Raw genomic sequence first — 20,624 nt, forward strand, 5'->3', positions numbered from 1 at the left:
CGGGGGTCCTGGGTGCAGGGAGGTCCTGGAGATTCTGGGGTGCAGGGGGGGCCTGGGGGTCCCAGGGGTCCTGGGTGCAGGGGAGTCCTGGGGGTCCTGGGGTGCAGGGGGGTCCCAGTGCACATGGGGATCCTTGGGTGCCTGGGGGGTCCTGGGGATTCTGGGGGTCCTGGGGTCCCTGGGGTGCAGGGGGGGTCCCTGGGGATCCTGGGGGTTCCTGGGGTGCAGGGGGGTCCCGGGGTGCAGGGGGATCCTGGGGATCCTGGGGGTTCCTGGGGTGCAGGGGGGGTCCCGGGGTGCAGGGGGTCCCTGGGGTGCAGGGGGGGTCCTGGGGATCCTGGGGCTCCCTGGGTGCAGGGGGCTCCCGGGGTGCAGGGGGTCCCTGGGGTGCAGGGGGTCCCTGGGTGCAGGGGGGTCCTGGGGATCCTGGGGGTCCCGGGGATCCTGGGGCGCAGGGGGGTCCCTGGGTGCAGGGGGATCCTGGGGATCCTGGGGTCCCTGGGGTGCACAGGGGTCCCGGGGGTCCTGAGGTGCAGGGGGTCCCTGGGTGCAGGGGGGTCCCGGGGCCCTGGGGTGCGGGGGGGTCCCGGTGCAAACGGGGGTCCCGGGGGTCCTGGGGTGCCGGGGTGGTCCCGGGGGTCCCGGGGCCGGGGGGTGCCGGGGCCGGGGGGTCCCTGCCCCCCCGCGGGTGCCGCCCTTACCCACGGTGGTGAGGAGGGTGGTGACGAAGAGGAAGGCGGTGGCGAGGTCCCACTCGGAGCCGTTGGGGGGCCGGGGGGGCCGGGGGGGCCCCTCCAGCGCCCGCAGCCCCAGGGCCCCCAGCAGCAGCAGCCCCGCGTAAGCCAGCGCCAGCAGCGCCGCGCCGCGCCCCATCGCCCCGCGCCCCTCACCGCGGCCTCCGGTCCCCTCGCCCTTGAACCGGAGCCTCCGGTCCCGGCCCCCCCCCCACCCCCCCACCCCCGCGCCCGTCACCGCGGCCTCTGGGCGGCCCCGGGAGCGGCCCCCGCCCCGCGCCCATCACCGCAGCCTCCGGGCGCTCCCCCGCCCCGTCCCCGGGCTCCTGCGCCCATCGCCGCGGCCTCCGGTCACACCGGGACCCGCCCCGTCGGGGGGGGGCGGGGGGCAGCAACTGGTGGGACCAGTAACAGGGGGGAACTGGGAATTGGGGTGCAACTGGGGTCACCAGTAACAGGGGGGACTGGGAATTGGGGTGCAACTGGGGTCACCAGTAACAGGGGGGGGACTGGGAATTGGGGTGCAACTGGGGTGACCAGTAACAGGGGGGGACTGGGAATTGGGGTGCAACTGGGGTGACCAGTAACGGGGGGGGACTGGGGTGACTGGTAATGGGGGGAACTGGGGTGCAACTGGGGTGACCAGTAACAGGGGGGAACTGGGGTGACTGGTAACGGGGGGAACTGGGGTGCAACTGGTGGGACCAGTAACAGGGGGGAACTGGGAATTGGGGTGCAACTGGGGTGACCAGTAACGGGGGAACTGGGGTGACTGGTAACGGGGGGAACTGGGGTGCAACTGGGGTGACCAGTAACAGGGGGGAACTGGGAATTGGGGTGCAACTGGGGTGACCAGTAACAGGGGGGGACTGGGGTGACTGGTAACGGGGGGAACTGGGGTGCAACTGGGGTGACCAGTAACAGGGGGGAACTGGGAATTGGGGTGCAACTGGGGTGACCAGTAACAGGGGGGGACTGGGGTGACTGGTAATGGGGGGGAACTGGGGTGCAACTGGGGTGACCAGTAGCAGGGGGGAACTGGGAACTGAGGTGCAGCTGGAGTGACCAGTAACAGGGGGGAACTGGGGTGACTGGTAACGGGGGGAAACTGGGGAAACCAGTAACAGGGGGGAACTGGGGCGACTGGTAATGAGGGGGAACTGGTGGGACCAGTAACGAGGGGGAACTGGGAATTGAGGTGCAACTGGAGTGACCAGTAACAGGGGGGAACTGGGGTGACTGGTAACGGGGGGAACTGGGGAGACTGGTAACGGGGGGGAACTGGGGTGACCAGTAATGGGGGGGTAACTGGGGTGACTGGTAATGGGGGGAAACTGGGGCATTGGGGTGCAACTGGGGTGACCAGTAACAGGGAGGAACTGGGGTGACCAGTAATAGGGGGTAACTGGGGTGACTGGTAACAGGGGGGAACTGGTGGGACCAGTAATGGGGGGGAACTGGGGTGCAACTGAGGTGACCAGTAAAGGGGGGCAACTGGGATGACCAGTAATGGGGGGGAACTGGGGTGACTGGTAACAGGGGGGAACTGGTGGGACCAGTAATGGGGGGGAACTATGGAACTGGGGTGCAACTGAGCTGACCAGTAAAGCGGGGCAACTGGGGTGACCAGTAACAGGGGGGAACTGGGAATTGGGGTGCAACTGGGGTGACCAGTAACAGGGGGGAACTGGGGTGACCAGTAATGGGAGGGAACTGGGGTGCAACTGGGGTGACCAGTAGCAGGGGGGAACTGGGAATTGAGGTGCAGCTGGAGTGACCAGTAACAGGGGGGAACTGGGGTGACTGGTAATAGGGGGTAACTGGGGTGACTGGTAACAGGGGGGAACTGGTGGGACCAGTAATGGGGGGGAACTGGGGTGCAACTGAGGTGACCAGTAAAGGGGGGCAACTGGGATGACCAGTAATGGGGGGGAACTGGGGTGACTGGTAACAGGGGGGAACTGGTGGGACCAGTAATGGGGGGGAACTATGGAACTGGGGTGCAACTGAGCTGACCAGTAAAGCGGGGCAACTGGGGTGACCAGTAACAGGGGGGAACTGGGAATTGGGGTGCAACTGGGGTGACCAGTAACAGGGGGGAACTGGGGTGACCAGTAATGGGAGGGAACTGGGGTGCAACTGGGGTGACCAGTAGCAGGGGGGAACTGGGAATTGAGGTGCAGCTGGAGTGACCAGTAACAGGGGGGAACTGGGGTGACTGGTAACGGGGGGAAACTGGGGAAACCAGTAACAGGGGGGAACTGGGGCGACTGGTAACGAGGGGGAACTGGTGGGACCAGTAACGAGGGGGAACTGGGAATTGAGGTGCAACTGGAGTGACCAGTAACAGGGGGGAACTGGGGTGACTGGTAACGGGGGGAACTGGGGAGACTGGTAACGGGGGGGAACTGGGGTGACCAGTAATGGGGGGGTAACTGGGGTGACTGGTAATGGGGGGAAACTGGGGCATTGGGGTGCAACTGGGGTGACCAGTAACAGGGAGGAACTGGGGTGACCAGTAATGGGGGGGGAACTGGGGAACTGGGGTGCAACTGAGGTGACCAGTAAAGCGGGGCAACTGGGGTGACCAGTAATGGGGGGGAACTGGGGTGTTGGGGTGCAACTGGGGTGACCAGTAACAAGGGGGAACTGGGATGACCAGTAATGGGAGGGAACTGGGGTGACCAGTAATGGGGGGGGAACTGGGGTGACTGGTAACAGGGGGTACTGAGAATTGGGGTGCAACTGGGGTGACCAGTAATGGGGGGGTAACTGGGGGGACTGGTAACAGGGGGTACTGAGAATTGGGGTGCAACTGGGGTGACCAGTAACGGGAGGCAACTGGGATGACCGGCAATGGGGGAGAACTGGGCCATCGGGATCCTACTGGGCTGTGCAGCGTCGGCGTGCAACCGGGGTGCCCGATACTGGGGTGGGACTGGGGTGCCCAGTACCGGGGTGGGACTGGGGGGACTGGGCGGCAGGCAGCAGGCCGCGGCGGGCCGGACGGACGGACGGACGGGGTGTCCGTCTGTCCCCCCGCCAGCGCCCGGGGCGGTCACGGGAGCGTCACGCGCTCCCACGGGACCCGGCGGTTTCCTCCCGCCGCCGCCGCGGTGACGTCACGGGGGGGGGGGGGGTGACGAGGACGTGGGGGGCCCTGCCCGGCCGCGGGGGGGGCTGCGGGGACGGGGCACCCCGGGGACACCGCGGGGACACCGCGGGGACACCCTGGGGACACCCCGGCCACTGTGGCCCTGGGGACACTGTGGGGACACCGTGGGGACACCACAGCCCTGGGGACACCACGGCCACCATGGCCCTGGGGACACCATGGGGACACCACAGCCCTGGGGACACCACGGCCACCATGGCCCTGGGGACACCATGGGGACACCACAGCCCTGGGGACACCACGGCCACCATGGCCCTGGGGACACCATGGGGACACCACAGCCCTGGGGACACCACGGCCACCGTGGCCCTGGGGACACTGTGGGGACATCATGGCCACCATGGCCCTGGGGACACTGTGGGGACACCACAGCCCTGGGGACACCATGGCCACCATGGCCCTGGGGACACTGTGGGGACATCATGGCCACCATGGCCCTGAGGACACTGTGGGGACACCACAGCCCTGGGGACACCACGGCCACCATGGCCCTGGGGACACTGTGGGGACACCACAGGCCTGGGGACACCATGGCCACCATGGCCCTGGGGACACCCTGGGGACACCACAGCCCTGGGGACACCACGGCCACCATGGCCCTGGGGACACTGTGGGGACACCACAGGCCTGGGGACACCATGGCCACCATGGCCCTGGGGACACCCTGGGGACACCACAGCCCTGGGGACACCCTGGGGATGCCACAGCCCTGGGGACACCCTGGGGATGCCACGGCCACCATGGCCCTGGGGACACCCCGGGGACACCATGGGGACACCACAGCCCTGGGGACACCATGGGGACATCATTGCCCTGGGGACACCACAGCCCTGGGGACACCATGGCCCTGGGGACACTGTGGGGACACCATGGCCCTGGGCACACCACGGCCACCATGGCCCTGGGGACACCATGGGGACACCACAGCCCTGGGGACACCGTGGCCACCATGGCCCTGGGGACACCATGGGGACACCGTGGCCACCATGGCCCTGGGGACACTGTGGGGACACCATGGCCCTGGGCACACCATGGCCACCATGGCCCTGGGGACACTGTGGGGACACCACAGCCCTGGGCACACCATGGCCACCATGGCCCTGGGGACATCGTGGCCCTGGGGACACCGTGGGGACACCGTGGCCACCATGGCCCTGGGGACACTGTGGGGACACCATAACCCTGGGCACACCATGGCCACCATGGCCCTGGGGACATCGTGGCCCTGGGGACACCGTGGGGACACCGTGGCCACCATGGCCCTGGGGACACTGTGGGGACACCATAACCCTGGGCACACCATGGCCACCATGGCCCTGGGGACATCGTGGCCCTGGGGACACCGTGGGGACACCGTGGGGACACCATGGCCCTGGGGACACCGTGGCCATCCCTGTAGCCATGACGCTGCGACCCTGGGGACATCCCTGGGGCCACCATGGCCACCACAGCCATCCCCGTGGCCATGACACCATGGCCATCCCTGTGGCCATGATGTTGTGTCCCTGGGGCCACCATGGCCACCATGGCCATCCCTGTGGCCATCACACCGTGGTCCTGGGGACCCCATGGCCACCATGGCCAGCCCTGCGGCCATCACACCATGGCCCTGGGGACATCCCTTGGGACACCATGGCCCTGGGGCCACCATGGCCACCACAGCCTTCCCCGTGGCCATGACACCATGGCCCTGGGGACATTCCTTGGGACACCATGGCTACCAGGAGCAGCCCCGTGGCCATCACGCAGCAGCCTAGGGACATCCCTGGGGCCACCAAGGCCCTGGGGCCACCATGGCCACCAGGACCAGCCCTGTGGCCATCACATCGTGGCCCTGGGGCCACCATGGCCAGCCCTGTGACTGTGACGCTGTGGCCCTGTGGCCATCCCTGGGGCCACCAAGGCCCTGGGGCCACCATGGCCACCAGGACCAGCCCTGTGGCCATCACATCGCGGCCCTGGGGCCACCATGGCCACCAGGACCAGCCCCGTGGCCATCACATTGTGGCCCTGGGGCCACCATGGCCACCATGGCCAGCCCTGTGACTGTGACGCTGTGGCCCTGTGGCCATCCCTGGGGCCACCATGGCCACCAGGACCAGCCCTGTGGCCATCACATTGCGGCCCTGGGGCCACCATGGCCACCAGGACCAGCCCCGTGGCCATCACACCGTAGCCCTGAGGCCACCAGGCCCCGCCCGCGCCTACTCCGTCGCCATGGCGACACCAGGCCTGGCAAGCGCCGCCATCTTGAAGCCGGGCACAGCGTCACGGCTCCTCCCCCCTCGCCTCGGCTTCCGGTCCCCTGCCAGCTCTCGGGCGGCAGCCAGAAGCCAACGACTTCCGGCGCGGCGGACCAATCGGCGCGGCGCCAAGGGGGTCACGTGGGGCTGGCGGAAGCGGAAGTAGGGGAGAGGCGGCGGCGGGATGGAGCTGGACGGGGCGACGCGGCACCGTGAGCGCGGTTGGGGGGGGCGGCAGGGTCCGGTCCCGGTCCCGGCTCCCTCCCCGGCCTCACCTTCCCTCTCCCCGCAGCCCCTAAACGCCGGGTACCGGCGGCGGCCCCGCGTATGGCCGATCCCCACCCTCTCTTCGATGATACCAGCGCGGCGGGAGGCGGCGGGGCCCAGCCCGGTCGGGGTTACGGAGCTCCGCCGCCCTCCTCCTCCCCGTACCCACCGCCCGCTTCCTTCCTGAGCGAACCGGTATCCAGCCTGGCCGTGGCTTACGGCAGCTCCTTGGCCAGCCAGGGCCGCGACATCGTGGACCGTAACGTGAGTGGGAACGGGGGACACGGACACGGGTGGGGGGGGGCTGCGTGACCGGTTACCGGGACGGCTTTGTAACCCCCGCCTCGCCCTGCAGCTCGACCGGTTCATCCCGGTGGGGAGGCTGAAGTATTATTTCGCCGTGGACACCGTCTACGTGGGGAGGAAACTCGGGCTCCTCGTTTTTCCCTTCGTGCATCAGGTGAGGAGGGGGTCGGGGAGACCGGTACCGGGGGTTGAGGGGTCGGGGAGACCGGTACCGGGGGTCGGGGAGACCGGTACCAGGGCGGGGGGGCTCGGTACCGGGGCCGGGGGCCGGTAGCAGGCGGGAGGGAGCGGTACCGGGGGTCGGGGGCTGGGTACCGGGGGGGGGGGGGGGGCTCGGTACCGGGGTCGGGGGCCGGTAGCGGGCGGGAGGGACCGGTACCGGGGGTCGGGGAGACCGGTACTAGGGTGGGGGGGACCGGTACCGGGGGTCAGGGGCCCGGTACCGGGCGGGGGGGGCCCGGTACTGGGCGGGGGGGGGCATTATCGGAGCCCGGGGGGCCCTAACGGGGTGCCCCCCCCCCCAGGACTGGCAGGTGCGGTACCAGCAGGACGCCCCGGTCGCCCCCCGCTTCGACGTCAACGCCCCCGATCTCTACATCCCGGGTATTTGTCACCCCCCGGTCCCCGGGGAGCCCCTTGGGGACCCCCCCGATGTCCCTGTCCCCCCCCCAGTGACGTGTGTCCCCCCCCTCCCCGCAGTGATGGCCTTCATCACCTACATCCTCGTCGCCGGCTTGGCGCTGGGCACCCAAAACAGGTGAGGACCCCGTCCCCGAGGCCACCCCCTCGTCCCCAAGGGCCACCCCCTCGTCCCCAAGGCTGCGCCCCGTCCCTAAAGCCACCCCCTTGTCCCCAAAGCCACCTCCTAAGCCCATGCCCTGTCCCCAAGGTCCCCCTCATCCCCAAAGCCACCCCCTGAGGCCACCACCCTGTCCCCAAGGCCCCCCCTTGTCCCCAAAGCCACCCCCTGAGGCCCCCCCCTTGTCCCCAAGGCTGCCCTCTGTCCCTAAAGCCACCCCCTTGTCCCCAAAGCCACCTCCTAAGCCCATGCCCTGTCCCCAAGGTCCCCCTCATCCCCAAAGCCGCCCCCTGAGGCCACCACCCTGTCCCCAAGGCCCCCCCTTGTCCCCAAAGCCACCCCCGGAGGCCACCACCCCATCCCCAAGGCCCCCCTCGTCCCCAAAGCCACCCCCTGAGGCCACCACCCTGTCCCCAAGGCCCCCCCTTGTCCCCAAAGCCACCCCCTGAGGCCCCCCCCTTGTCCCCAAGGCCCCCCCTTGTCCCCAAAGCTGCCTCCTGAGGCCACCACCCTGTCCGCAAGGCCCCCCCTTGCCCCCAAAGCCACCCCGAGGCCACTCCCCCCATCCCCAAGGCCTCCCCCCAGGTGGCAGATTCCCCCCCTGACCCCCCCAATTTTGGGGGTGTCCCCCCCCCCAGATTCTCCCCCGACAGCCTGGGCTTGCAGGCGAGCTCGGCGCTGGCCTGGCTGATCGTGGAGGTGCTGGCCGTCCTCTTCAGCCTCTACCTCGTCACCGTCAACACCGACCTCACCACCATCGACCTCCTCGCCTTCGCCGGCTACAAATACGTGGGGTGAGAGATTTTTTTAGGGGGGGTTCGGGGGTGGGGAGGGGTTTTGGGGGGGGCTGCACCCTAATAACCCACCCCGCCTGACGGCAGGATGATCATCGGCCTCATCTCCGGCCTCCTCTTCGGCCGAACCGGTTACTACGTGGTGCTGAGCTGGTGCTGCCTCAGCATCTTCGTCTTTATGGTAAAAAAAAAAGGGGGGGGGGGGTTTTGGGGGGGCTGGGGTTTTTTGGGGGCGCTTCACCCCTTTTTGTTACCTCCCCCAGATCAGGACGCTGCGGCTGAAGCTGCTGTCGGAGGCGGCGGCCGAGGGGGTGCTGGTGCGAGGGGCCAAAAACCAGTTGCGGATGTACTTGACCATGGCCATCGCCGCCGCCCAGCCGCTCTTCATGTACTGGCTCACCTACCACCTCCTCAGGTGAGGGGGGGACCCCTGAACCCCACTTTTTACCCGACGACACCCCCCCAAAAAAAAAAGAACCCTGCCACTTTTTACCCCCGAACCCCGCTTTGCCCTCAGCTGCTTCAATAAACGCAGCGCGGTGCGCCTGTGTGGTGTCCGTACCCCGGGTTTTTGGGGGGTTACCCCACTTTGGGGGGGGGGTTACCCCGCTTTAGGGGGGGTTTACCCCACTGTTGAGGCGGTTTTACCCCAGTTTAGGGGGGTTTTACCCTGCTGTTGAGGGGGTTACCCCAACTTTAGGGGGGTTTTACCCCGCTTTAGGGGGGTTTTACCCCGCTTTTGAGGGGGTTACCCCACCTTTGGGGGGTTTTACCCTACTTTAGGGGGGTTTTACCCCGCTTTTGAGGGGGTTACCCCACCTTTGGGGGGTTTTACCCCGCTTTAGGGGGGTTTTACCCCGCTTTTGAGGGGGTTACCCCACTTTAGGGGGGGTTTACCCCGCTTTTGAGGGGGTTACCCCACCTTTGGGGGGTTTTACCCCGCTTTAGGGGGGTTTTACCCCACTTTTGAGGGGGTTACCCCACCTTTGGGGGGTTTACCCCGCTTTGGGGGGGGTTTACCCTGCTTTTGGGGGGGTGCACCCCACTTTGCGACTTTTACTCCGCTTTTGGGGGGGGTTTAACTCCGCTTTTGGGGGTGCACCCCACTTTTGGGTGGTTTTTACCCCGCTTTGGGGGGGTTTAACCCACTTTTGGGGGGGTGCACCCCACTTCGGGGAGTTTAACCCCACTTTTAGGTGGTTTTTACCCCATTTTGGGGGGTGTTTACCCCACTTTTGAGGAGTTTAACCCCACTTTTGGGGGGGTGCACCCCACTTTGGGGAGTTTAACCTGCTTGGGGGGGGTTACCCTGCTTTGGGGGGGGCTTTGGCTATCGGGGACCCCCCCCAATATCACGGGTATTGCTTTTAGGGGCGCAGCATCCCTCGTGGGGTTCCCCCCCTGTTTTGGGGGGGTCTCCTCCTTCCAGCCCCCCCCCCTCCCCGCCACCTCGGGGAGCTGCCTCGTCATTCCCACCCCCCCCCCACGGATTTTGGGGTGCCCCCCCGCCCCCGTGGCTTCGTCCCCACCCACCCCAGGGTGTGACACCCGTGGACTTTGCGCCGGTGACGTCTTTATTAGCGGGGAGGGGGGGATGGGTGACACCCCATGGGGGGGGGGGGTGTTGTCACCCTCTTGTCACCCCTTTGTCACCTCCTGTCCCCCCCCCCTCAGTGACTTTTCTTCTCCTTTTTCTTCTCTTTGGGTTTTTTGTGCACTTTTTCCTTCTTCTTGTGCTCGTGGTGCTGTGGGGGGGGGACAGGGACAACGGGGGGGGTCACAGGGCTGTGTCCCCCCACCCCCCAGGGACACCCGGGGGGGTTTTGGGGGTGCAGGGGACACCGGGGGGGCGGGGGGCTGTGTCCTTACCTTCCCCTCATTGTCGGAGCCGGAGCTGGAACTGGACGAGTCCGAGGAGTGGCCGTCCTGGGGGGGGAGGGGGGGAAAGTTGGGGGGGGCCTTTGGGTGCCCCCCACCCAGCTTGGGGGGTCCCTAGGGTGGGGGTGGGGGGCAGGGTGTGGGGTTCTGGTGGGGGGGGGTCCCAGGCTGGAGGGGTGTCCTGGTCCCATGGGGGTTCTGGGGCTGTAGGGGGCTGGGATTGGGGGTCCCCAGTTTGGGGAGGGGGGGTCCCAAAGGTGGGGGGTCCCCAGAGTGGGGAGGGGGGGTCCCTAGAGCAGAGGGGGGTCCAGGGGCTTTGGGGGTGTGGGGGTCTCTGGGCTGGGGGAGGGGGGGGGGTGTCTTGAGAGTTTGGGGTGCCAGGGTGTAGGGGTCCCCAGGGCTATGGGGTGCCAGAATTGGGGGTCCCTGGGCTATGGGGTACCAGAGTTTGGGGGTCCCAGGGATGTGGGGGGTCCCAGGGCTGTGGGGTGCAGCGTCCCAGTGTCATGGGGGGGGTCCCTGGGCTATGGGTAGCCAGAATTTGGGGGTTCCAGGGGTGTGGGGGTCCCCAGATTAGGAAGAGGGGGTCCCAGGGCTATGGGGAGCCAGAATTTGGGGTCTCCCAGATTCAAGGGGGGGGGGTTTCAGGGCCATGGGGGTCCCAGGGCTGTGGGGTGCAGGGTCCCACTGTCATGGGGGGGCTCCCAGGGCTATGGGGTGCCAGAGTTTGGGGTCCCAGGGCTGTGGGGGTCCCAGGGCTGTGGGGTGCAGGGTCCCAGTGTTGGGGGGGGGGGTCCCAGGGCTATGGGGTGCCAGAATTTGGGGTCCCAGGGCTGTGGGGTGCAGGGTCCCAGGGCTATGGGGTGCCAGAATTTGGGGTCCCAGGGGTGTGGGGGCCCCGGGGCTGTGGGGTGCTGGGGTTTGGGGGGGATCCCAGGGATTTTTTGGGGGGGGGGGGGGGTCCCCGTAGCCCCTCACCTTGTGCTTCTTGCCCGACTCCTTGTGGTGCTGCTTGTCCATGGCGGGGGGAGCTGCCGGCGGCTGCGGCGTCGCCCCGACCCCCCCCGGTTTTTATGGGTGCGCGGGGCGGGGGCGGGGGGGGGGGACCTTGCCCTGGGCGGCGCCTCCCGGGGGGGTGGGGTCCCCATATTTTTGTTTGCGTGGATGGGTGGGGGGGCAAGGTTCAGGCCCCCCCCCACCTAAAACAGGGACAGTTCTACCCCTTCCACCCCCCCCTTGACACCCCAATTTTCCCCAGCAGGTTTGGGGGACACCCCCCCCCCCCCAGGGCGTGTCCCGGATCCGGCCCAGCCGGGTTTATCCTCGCCGAGCTGGCGGATTTGGGGTGCTGGGGGGGGGGGATACACACAGATGAGGGGGTGCCAGTGCCCCCCCCAATACCTACAGGGGTCTGGACACCCCATTTTCCCCCCCCTTCCCCCCAAAAAAAAGGGCCTCATCCAGGCTTGGGGGGTCCCAGCCCCATCAAAGAGCTCCCCCCACCCCAAGTTTAAGCCCCTCACCCCCCCCCCCCCCAGGCGCTTTTGGGGTGCCCCCCACCCACCCCAAGAATCCCGAGCCCCCCCCAGAGGGTGGTTCACAACTCCCTTTATTCAGGAAAAAAAAAACCCCAAAATTATAACGTATAAAATAAAAAAACCCACCCCCACAATTAATAATTAAACCCTAAATCCGGTTGATTCGACACAACAATCACAAAGACCCCCCCCCCCACCCCCAAAAGCAAGGGGACGGGGTCCCCCCAAAATCACTGGGACCCCCCCAAATCACTGGGACCCCCCCCAAAATCACTGGGCGAGGGGCCCGGCCCCCTTGGGTCCAGCTGGCCACTAATTCCCGGTGGGAAAAGCCAGGGAAGGTGGGCGAACCCCCCCCCCCGGGGGAGTGGGTGGTCGGGGGGGGGGGCTCCCCCCACCCCCCCAGTAGCGATTTCCCCACAACCCTGTTTTTCTACAAAAGAATTTCTTAAAAAAAACCCAGGGAAAAAAAAAAAGAGAGAAAAAAATTATAACAAACAAGCGAGGTGCCCAAAATGCACCAGAAAACTCATTTTGGGGGGGGTCTCTCGCTTTGGGGGGGGCCCACAAAGAGGGGGTGCCCCCCCCTCAGAGGGTGTAGGCGTTGCTCATCAGGTATTCCTTGTCGTCCCCGGGGCTCCATCCCATTCCCGCTCCCGGCAGCTCCGGTTTTCTCCGGCACGTTTTGATGGTGACGTCGGTCACGTAACCCAACAAAATGGCTGCCAGGATTCCCAGCAGCACCCCCAGTACCAGCACTGCGGAACCCGAAAAGAAAAAAATAAAAGAGGTGACGTTAGGGTGTCACCCGCGTCCCCGAGGGAGGCGGGGAGCGGAGCCGCGCCGGCGCTTACCTTTGCTAGAGAGGAAATCGCCGCCGAAATCGGCACCGGTGCCGCCAGTATCTTCTGCGGGGAGGGAAACTGGTGTGAGATGGTGACGGGGGGGTGACACGGAGATGTCCCCGAGGTGGGGGGGGGACAGACATAAAAAAACCTCACCTGGTTTGAGACCGCAGCGGTTTAAACATTCCTCTTCGTTCTGGTAGTTGTTTTTATTTCCCCGGCAGCCGCCGTAGGTGAATCGGCGGCAGGTTCGGTTCGCCGGGCTGTAGTACCAGCGCGGGAAGGAGGCGCGGCACGGGCCGGTCACCCGGGGGACGGCGCAGTACTCTGGGAGGGGGGCGAATTTAGGTGGGGGTCCGTTGGGTGCAGACCCCCCCCCCTTCCCCCAAATTCCTTTAGGAAAGAAGCGGGGAAAAGGATTTGGCGGCGGCGAGCGGCGCGGTGAGGTTTTACCGTCGTAGGCGGAGTCGGCGTCGGGCTGCTTGGCGCGATGCTCGGGTTTCTCCGCCGCTGGGGGAAACGATAAAAAAACCCATAAATCCTAAAGTCGCCCAGTTCGGTGGGTTGTTTTGGGGTGTTTGGCATCAAAATAATAAAAAATAACCCAAACAACCCAGTTTGGTGGGTTGTTTGGGGAGTTTTGGCACCAAAAATAGAAAATAACCCAGTTTGGTAGATTATTTTGAGGTGTTTGACACCAAAATAATAAGAAATAACCCAAAATAGCCCAATTTGGTGGGTTGTTTTGGGGTGTTGGACACCGAAACAATAAAAAAAAACCCTAAAACAACCGAATTTGGTGGGTTATTTGGGGGTTTTGATGCCAAAACAGTAAAAAAAACCCTAGAACAACCCAATTTGGTGGGTTATTTCAGGGGTTTTGGCAGCAAAAGAATAAAATAACCCAATTTGGTGGAGTATTTTGAGGTGTTTGACACCAAAATAATAAGAAATAACCCAAAATATCCCAATTTGGTGGGTTATTTTGGGGTGTTTGATGCCAAAACAGTAAAAAAAACCCAATGTAACCCCATTTGTTGGGTTATTTTGGGGGTTTTGGCACCAAAACAATCAACCAATGCAATTTGGTGGCTTATTTTGGGGTGTTTGATGCCAAAACAGTAAAAAAACCCCAATATAACCTGATTTGTTGGGTTATTTTGGGGGTTTTGGCACCAAAACCATAGAATGACCCAATTTGGTGGCTTATTTTGGGGTGTTTGACGCCAAAACGGTGAAAAAACCCCAATGTAACCCAATTTGGTGGCTTATTTTCGGGGTTTTGGCACCAAAACCATAAACCAACGCAATTTAGTGGCTTATTTTGGGGTGTTTGATGCCAAAACAGTAAAAAAAACCCAATATAACCTGATTTGTTGGGTTATTTTGGGGGTTTTGGCACCAAAACCATAGAATGACCCAATTTGGTGGCTTATTTTGGGGGTTTTGGCACCAAAACCATAAACCAACCCAATTTGGTGGCTTATTTTGGGGTGTTTGATGCCAAAACAGTAAAAAAAACCCAATATAACCCGATTTCTTGGGTTATTTCGGGGGTTTTGGCACCAAAACCATAGAATGACTGAATTTGGTGGCTTATTTTGGGGTGTTTGATGCCAAAACAATTAAAAAAAAACCCCAAATAACCCGATCTGGTGGCATGGGCCGATCCCCTCTCCGCGGCGCCCTTACCCGCGCCGGGGACGCAGCTCTCCCGACATTCCCGCTCCGTCAGGAAGTTGTTGGCGTTCCCCTCGCAGCCGCCGAAGACGAAGCTTTGGCAGGAGCCGCCGGTGCCGTTGAACCACCAGCGCAGCATGGAGGCCCGGCAGCGTCCCACCGCCTTCGGCAGCGCGCAGAGCTCTGCCGGGAGGGAAAATTTTAAAAAAATGACATTAATTACCACGACCAAATCCCGCTTTCCCCAAATTTTGGGGGGCCGGACGCCTCCTCCCCGGTTTGGGAAGGGATTTACCGGCTCGGCGCCGATTCCCGGCACGCGGCACAGCCCGAAAGGCAAATTATCCCCCCCCCCATATCATCCAGCGGCCCCCCCCTGCCTGCAGCCCTGCCTGCGCTGCCGGAAATCGGGCAGCGAGCGATGCGCCGGGGCCGGAGCGAAGGCGAGTCCACCGGGATAATAAATAATTAACCAAATAATAGTAATAAACCGGCAATCATAAAGCAAATAATAGTAACAAACTGGCTATCATAGAGCAAATAATAAGAATAAACCGGCAATCATAAAGCAAATAATAATAGACCAAAAAATAAGAATAAACCGACAATAATAGACCAAAAAATAAGAATAAACTGACAATAATAAACCAAATAATAAGAATAAACCAAAAATAACAGACCAAATAATAAGAATAAACCAAAAATAACAGACCAAATAATACGAATAAACCAAAAATAACAGACCAAATAATACGAATAAACCAAAAATAACAGACCAAATAAGAATAAACCGAAAATAATAACCAAATAAGAATAAACCGAAAATAATAGACCAAATAATAATAATCTGCAAATAATAGACCATAAGAGTAAACCAAATAATAAGAATAAATTGACAATAACAAAATAATAATAATCTGACAATAATAAAGCAAATAATAATAAACCTAAAATAATAGGCCAAATGATAAGAATAAACCTAAAATAATAGACGAAATAATAAGAATAAACTGAATAATAAGAATAAACCGTATAATAAACCAAATACTAATACTAATAATACTAATAATAATAAACCAAAGAGCCAGAAACTTCCAGTTTTAGACAAAACCCAGCCTAAATCCCTCAATTTGGGCTTTACCAAAATCTCCCATCACGAAAGCGACTTTTGGGGGAGGCGGGGGTCCCCGGAGGGGACGGGGGGGGCTCCGCATGCTGCCCCCCCCCCCCCAACCGAACGCCGCCCCCGGGGTTTGGAGCCGGCGGTACGCGGATTTACCGGGCCGGTGGCCACGGACGCTCCCGATGCCGCAAAATTACCCGGCCGGGACCCCATTTCCAGCTAAAAATGAGGAAATACAGCCAAAAAAAGCCCCCAAAAGCCACATTTTTGGCTCGGGAAGAGAAAATTCCAATGGGATTGGGCTCCGGCAGCTTGGAACGGGCCTGAATTTCTTCCTCGTTAAGGCGCCGAGGTAACGAACTGGGTTTAAAAGTGCAAGTTGTTTCCTGTTTACGGAGATTGGAGGGCAGCGACCGACCGAACTCGCTCCCTCGAGGGCTCCCGGCCGCTTGGGATAACCGGGAATCCGGCTTCTCGCCGATGCTTCATCCCGAGGGAGCGGGACGGATCCCGCGGCGGGGGGCTGAATCTGCCCCCTCACCCCAAGGTTGGGGGCGGGGGGGTGAGGGGGGGCTTTGAAACCCCCACCCCCCAAAAAAAAATCACCCCGAAAGCAAGCCCGGGGCGTCGGCGAGGGCTCCGGTTGGATTTCCGCGTGGCGAGGAGGAAGTTCGGAGCGGAGGGAACGAGAGCCGCGTTGGTTTTCCAAAGGGGCAAAACCCCCTTTTTGAGCCCCCCCCCCCCCCCCCCGGGCCCCCTCCCCGCGAAGGGAACCGCCAGTGAGCTATTTTGGGGTTAAAACCGACAAAAATAGGAACGGAGGCGCTTCCTGGAGGAGTAGCGAGGGGGCCGCTCCCTGCCGGGACTTCCTGCAGGGCCTGGCCCCCCCCAGGAGGATTTAGGGACCCCCCCCCAAGGAGGATTTAGGGACACCCCCCCCCAGGGTCGCTCCTCGGGGCTGGGACCCCACTCAGACCTAAGGTCACGCCCCCCCCCCCCCCCAAAGGTCACGACCCTCATAGACGCCCCCTCCCCAAAGCCCCCCCAAATCCACAGCCCCCCCCCCCCCCCCACCTCAGGGACCCTCAAAGGGGTTCAGAGCCCCCCCCCTCAAGGCAGGGACCCCCTCAGGGCCCCCCCAAAACCACAGCCCCCCCCCGAGACCCTCAAAGGGCTTCAGAGCCCCCCCCCCCTCAAGGCGGGGACCCCCTCACACACAGATCAGGACCCCCTCAGGGCCCCCCCCAAATCCACAGCCCCCCCCCCACCTCAGGGACCCTCAAAGGGCTTCAGAGCCCCCCCCTCAAGGCGGGGACCCCTCTCAAACCCTCCCAGGGACCCCCCCGAGGGTTGGGACCCCCTCAGGCCTCCCCCCCAAATCCACAGCCCCCCCCAGAGACCCTCAAAGGGCTTCAGAGCCCCCCCCTCAAGGCCCCCCCTCAAGGCGGGGACCCCCCTCAAACCCTCCCAGGGCCCCCCCCCCCGAGGGTCGGGACCCCCCTCAGGGCCCCCCCAAACCCAGAGCCCCCCCCCCAGCGACCCTCAAAGGGGTTCAGAGCCCCCTCCTCAAGGCGGGGACCCCCCTCAAGCCCTCCCAGGGCCCCCCCCCGAGGGTCGGGACCCCCTCAGGGCCCCCCCAACCCAGAGCCCCCCCCCAGCGACCCTCAAAGGGGTTCAGAGCCCCCCCCCTCAAGGCGGGGGACCCCCTCACACACAGATCAGGACCCCCCCAAACCCACAGCCCCCCCCCCAGAGACCCTCAAAGGGCTTCAGAGCTCCCCCCTCAAGGCGGGGACCCCTTCAGGGCCCCCCCAAACCCACAGCCCCCCCCTCAGGGACCCTCAAAGGGCTTCAGACCCCGCCCCCTCAAGGCGGGGCCCCCCCCCGAGGGCTGGGACCCCCTCAGGGCCCTCAAAGGCCGCGCCCCCCCCCTCAGGATCCGCCCCGCCCCGAAGGGCCCTGAGGAGGCCGCGCCCCCCCCGAGGCCCCCGCAGGCCGCGCCCCGCCCCGCGGCCCGGCGGCGGCCGTTGCCGTTGCCGTTACCGAGCAGGGGGGAGCCGTTGGGGCCGGGCCGGGCGTCGATGGCGGCGGCCGCGGGCAGGAGCAGCAGCCAGAGGAGCGGGAGGAGCCGCCCGGCCGCCATGGCCGCCGCCGCCTTGCGTCACACAGGTGCGCCCCCGCCCCGCTTGCGTCACACAGGTGCGCCCCCCCGCCCCGCCGCCAAGCTCCGCCCCTCCCGCCCCGCACAGGTGCGTCCCGCCCACTCGCCAAAGCCCCGCCCACTCGCCAGACCCCGCCACTCCCCAAAGCCCCGCCCCCGTCAACAAACCACGCCTATTACCTAAGCTCCGCCCCCCCCGGGGGGGTGCTGCCGCCAAGCCCCGCCCCTTCGTTTGCATGCGGCGCGGGAAAAGGCCCTGCCCCGCGCCCGCTGGGGAGCCGGAGCTGCAGGGGGCTATAGGGGCTATAGGGTGAGGGGGGCTACGGGGGGGCTACGGGGGGCTGTAGAGAGCTATAGGGTGAGGGGAGGTATAGGGAGCTATGGGGGGTTTGGGGGGGCTATAGGGGGCTATAGGGTGAGGGGAGCTGTGGGTGCCATAGGGGGCTATAGGGGGCTATAGGGTGAGGGGAGCTGTGGGTGCCATAGGGGGCTATAGGGTGAGGGGAGCTGTGGGTGCCATAGGGGGCTATTATAGGGTGAGGGGAGCTGTGGGCACTATGGAGGGCTATAGGGTTCACAGGAGCTGTGGGGGCTATGGGGGCCTATAGGGTCTATAGGGTTCACAGGAGCTGTGGGGGCTATGGGGCGCTATAGGGTCTATAGGGTTCACAGGAGCTGTGGGGGCTATGGGGGCCTATAGGGTCTATAGGGTTCACAGGAGCTGTGGGGGCGCTAGGGGCCTATAGGGTCTATAGGGTTCACAGGAGCTGTGGGGGCTATGGGGGCGCTATAGGGTCTATAGGGTTCACAGGAGCTGTGGGGGCTATGGGGGCCTATAGGGTCTATAGGTTCACAGGAGCTGTGGGGGCTATGGGGCGCTATAGGGTCTATAGGGTTCACAGAGCTGTGGGGGCTATGGGGCCTATAGGGTCTATAGGGTTCACAGGAGCTGTGGGGGCACTAGGGGCCTATAGGGTCTATAGGGTTCACAGGAGCTGTGGGGGCTATGGGGCGCTATAGGGTCTATAGGGTTCACAGGAGCTGTGGGGGCTATGGGGGCCTATAGGGTCTATAGGGTTCACAGGAGCTGTGGGGGCTATGGGGCGCTATAGGGTCTATAGGGTTCACAGGAGCTGTGGGGGCTATGGGGCCTATAGGGTCTATAGGGTTCACAGGAGCTGTGGGGGCACTAGGGGCCTATAGGGTCTATAGGGTTCACAGGAGCTGTGGGGGCTATGGGGCGCTATAGGGTCTATAGGGTTCACAGGAGGCTGTGGGGGCTATGGGGGCCTATAGGGTCTATAGGGTTCACAGGAGCTGTGGGGGCTATGGGGCGCTATAGGGTCTATAGGGTTCACAGGAGCTGTGGGGGCTATGGGGCGCTATAGGGTCTATAGGGTTCACAGGAGCTGTGGGGGCTATGGGGCGCTATAGGGTCTATAGGGTTCACAGGAGCTGTGGGGGGCTATGGGGCGCTATAGGGTCTATAGGGTTCACAGGAGCTGTGGGGGCTATGGGGCGCTATAGGGTCTATAGGGTTCACAGGAGCTGTGGGGGCTATGGGGCGCTATAGGGTCTATAGGGTTAGGGGAGCTGTGGGGGCTATGGGGCGCTATGGGGTCTATAGGGTTCACAGGAGCTGTGGGGGCTATGGGGGGCTCTAGGGTCCATAGGGTCCATAGGGTCTATAGGGTTAGAGGAGCCGTGGGCCCTATAGGTCTCTAGGGGGGCGGGGGGGAGCTCCCCCTATACCGCCCCCCTTGGCCCCGCCCCCGGCCCCGCCCCCTTGGCCCCGGCCCCGCCCCCCGCCCCCTATAGCCGCCGGCCGCCCCCGGCCCCCGCGTCCCGAGCGATGGCGGCGAACCGCGTGGGGGCGGCGGCAGGGGCGGGGGGTTTCCCCCGGCCGCTCCCTCGCCACCCGGCGACCTCAACCCCCCGCCCGTAGCCCCGGGCTTCAACGGCGACCGGCGCGGGGCCACGGTCAAGTACAACCGGCGGGAGCTGCCAGCGGCGGCTGGACACCGAGCAGTGGATCGACGGGCGGCTGGAGGAGCTCTACCGCGGGCGGGTAGGGCACCGGCACCGGGACCGGGACCGGGACCCACCGGGAACGGGACCGGGACCCACCGGGAACGGCACCGGGAACGGGACCGGGACCGGCACCGGGACCCACCGGGAACGGGACCGGCACCGGGACCCACCGGGAACGGCACCGGGACTGGGAACGGGACCGGCACCGGGACCGCAGGGGCGCGGGTCCCGGCTGGAGGGGACCCGGGATGCTCGGGACCGGGAATGGGACCGGGATCCACCGGGACCGGGGACGGGAACGGGACCTCAGGGCGATGGTCATGGCTGGACGGGACCCGGGATGCTCGGGGACCGGGACCGGGATCCACCGGGAACGGAACCGGGGACGGGAACGGGACCGGGACCGGGACCGCAGGGCGCGGGTCCCGGCTGGAGGGGACCCGGGATGCTCGGGACCGGGAATGGGACCGGGATCCACCGGGAACGGAACCGGGGACGGGAACGGGACCGGGAACGGGACCGCAGGGCGCGGGTCCCGGCTGGAGGGGGCCCCCGGGATGCTCGGGACCGGCACCGGGACCGGGAATGGCACCGGGAACGGGACCGGCACCGGGACCCACCGGGACCGGGACCGGGACCGCGGGGCGTGGATCCGGCTGGAGGGGACCCGGGATGCCCGGGACCGGGACCGCAGGGCGCCGGTGGCGAGCGGGGACCCCCCCCCGGGGCCACTCGGCACCGGACCCGGTCCCCCGTGGGGGCGACACGGAGGGACCCGGGGGGTGGCACACACGGATGGGAGGTGGCAGATGTCCCGTTGTCCCGCTGGCCTCGGGTCGGGGACACGCGTGGGGGGGGGGTGGGGACACGCGTGGGGGGGTGGGGACACGCGTGGGGGGGGTGTGGGGACACCCCACGATGGGGGGGGGGGGGTGAGGCGTGGCGAGTTGGGGACCCCCGGGAAGGGGTTGGGGACCCCCGGTGGGCACGGGGGGGGGGGGGGGGCCACGCGTGGGTGCGGTGGCCGTGGGGACACCCAGGGGTCCCCAC

General features: G+C 64.6%; 2 protein-coding genes, 1 long non-coding RNA gene and 1 pseudogene across 6 annotated transcripts in view; 2 read left to right on the forward strand and 2 right to left on the reverse strand.

The window, feature by feature from the left end:
• The first annotated feature begins 6,280 nt into the window (after positions 1-6,280).
• YIF1B (Yip1 interacting factor homolog B, membrane trafficking protein) lies at positions 6,281-8,831 on the forward strand. Of its 2 annotated transcripts, XM_082333641.1 has the most exons (8): positions 6,281-6,364; positions 6,445-6,683; positions 6,775-6,879; positions 7,250-7,328; positions 7,425-7,482; positions 8,163-8,318; positions 8,406-8,499; positions 8,582-8,831. In XM_082333641.1, the coding sequence occupies exons 1-8, from the start codon at positions 6,337-6,339 to the stop codon at positions 8,735-8,737; spliced, it is 915 nt and encodes a 304-aa protein (XP_082189767.1). In that variant the 5' UTR covers positions 6,281-6,336; the 3' UTR covers positions 8,738-8,831. The 2 variants fall into 2 exon arrangements, with proteins under 2 accessions (XP_082189767.1, XP_082189766.1); XM_082333640.1 differs by having other exon boundaries at positions 7,250-7,482.
• A 1,128-nt stretch (positions 8,832-9,959) lies between these two features.
• LOC309600953 lies at positions 9,960-11,476 on the reverse strand. Its single transcript, XR_014230501.1, has 3 exons — positions 11,175-11,476; positions 10,188-10,244; positions 9,960-10,063 (listed from the first exon to the last, which is right to left on the reverse strand). It is a non-coding gene; the product is annotated as an uncharacterized lncRNA (long non-coding RNA).
• A 529-nt stretch (positions 11,477-12,005) lies between these two features.
• SPINT2 (serine peptidase inhibitor, Kunitz type 2) lies at positions 12,006-17,539 on the reverse strand. 2 transcript variants are annotated; one of them, XM_082333568.1, is made up of 6 exons: positions 17,426-17,539; positions 14,272-14,442; positions 13,033-13,089; positions 12,736-12,906; positions 12,589-12,642; positions 12,006-12,492 (listed from the first exon to the last, which is right to left on the reverse strand). In XM_082333568.1, exons 1-6 carry the CDS (start codon positions 17,523-17,525, stop codon positions 12,323-12,325), a joined length of 723 nt encoding a protein of 240 aa, XP_082189694.1. In that variant the 5' UTR covers positions 17,526-17,539; the 3' UTR covers positions 12,006-12,322. The 2 variants fall into 2 exon arrangements, with proteins under 2 accessions (XP_082189694.1, XP_082189695.1); XM_082333569.1 differs by lacking the exon at positions 17,426-17,539 and adding an exon at positions 15,539-15,741.
• A 1,856-nt stretch (positions 17,540-19,395) lies between these two features.
• LOC309600877 overlaps positions 19,396-20,624 on the forward strand; it is a 1,771-nt pseudogene continuing 542 nt past the window's right edge. Inside the window, exon 1 of the transcript in view lies at positions 19,396-20,409. The product of the transcript in view is annotated as an uncharacterized misc_RNA (transcript). The remainder of the gene's footprint in view (positions 20,410-20,624) is intronic.

This window comes from Platalea leucorodia, assembly GCF_965183815.1.
Source record: "Platalea leucorodia genome assembly, chromosome: 26".
Taxonomy (NCBI): domain Eukaryota; kingdom Metazoa; phylum Chordata; class Aves; order Pelecaniformes; family Threskiornithidae; genus Platalea; species Platalea leucorodia.

Excerpts from the sequence above, each read along its gene's own strand:
- YIF1B (XM_082333640.1), top strand. The coding sequence starts at position 6,337 with ATGGAGCTGGACGGGGCGACGCGGCACC. Across the intron at positions 6,365-6,444 it reads GGACGGGGCGACGCGGCACC|CCCCTAAACGCCGGGTACCG; the intron begins GTGAGCGCGGTT and ends CTCTCCCCGCAG. Across the intron at positions 6,684-6,774 it reads GCGACATCGTGGACCGTAAC|CTCGACCGGTTCATCCCGGT; the intron begins GTGAGTGGGAAC and ends CTCGCCCTGCAG.
- SPINT2 (XM_082333568.1), bottom strand. The coding sequence starts at position 17,525 with ATGGCGGCCGGGCGGCTCCTCCCGCTCCTCTGGCTGCTGCTCCTGCCC. Across the intron at positions 13,090-14,271 it reads GAGCTGCGTCCCCGGCGCGG|CGGCGGAGAAACCCGAGCAT; the intron begins GTAAGGGCGCCG and ends CGTTTCCCCCAG. Across the intron at positions 12,493-12,588 it reads CGATTTCCTCTCTAGCAAAG|TGCTGGTACTGGGGGTGCTG; the intron begins GTAAGCGCCGGC and ends CGGGTTCCGCAG.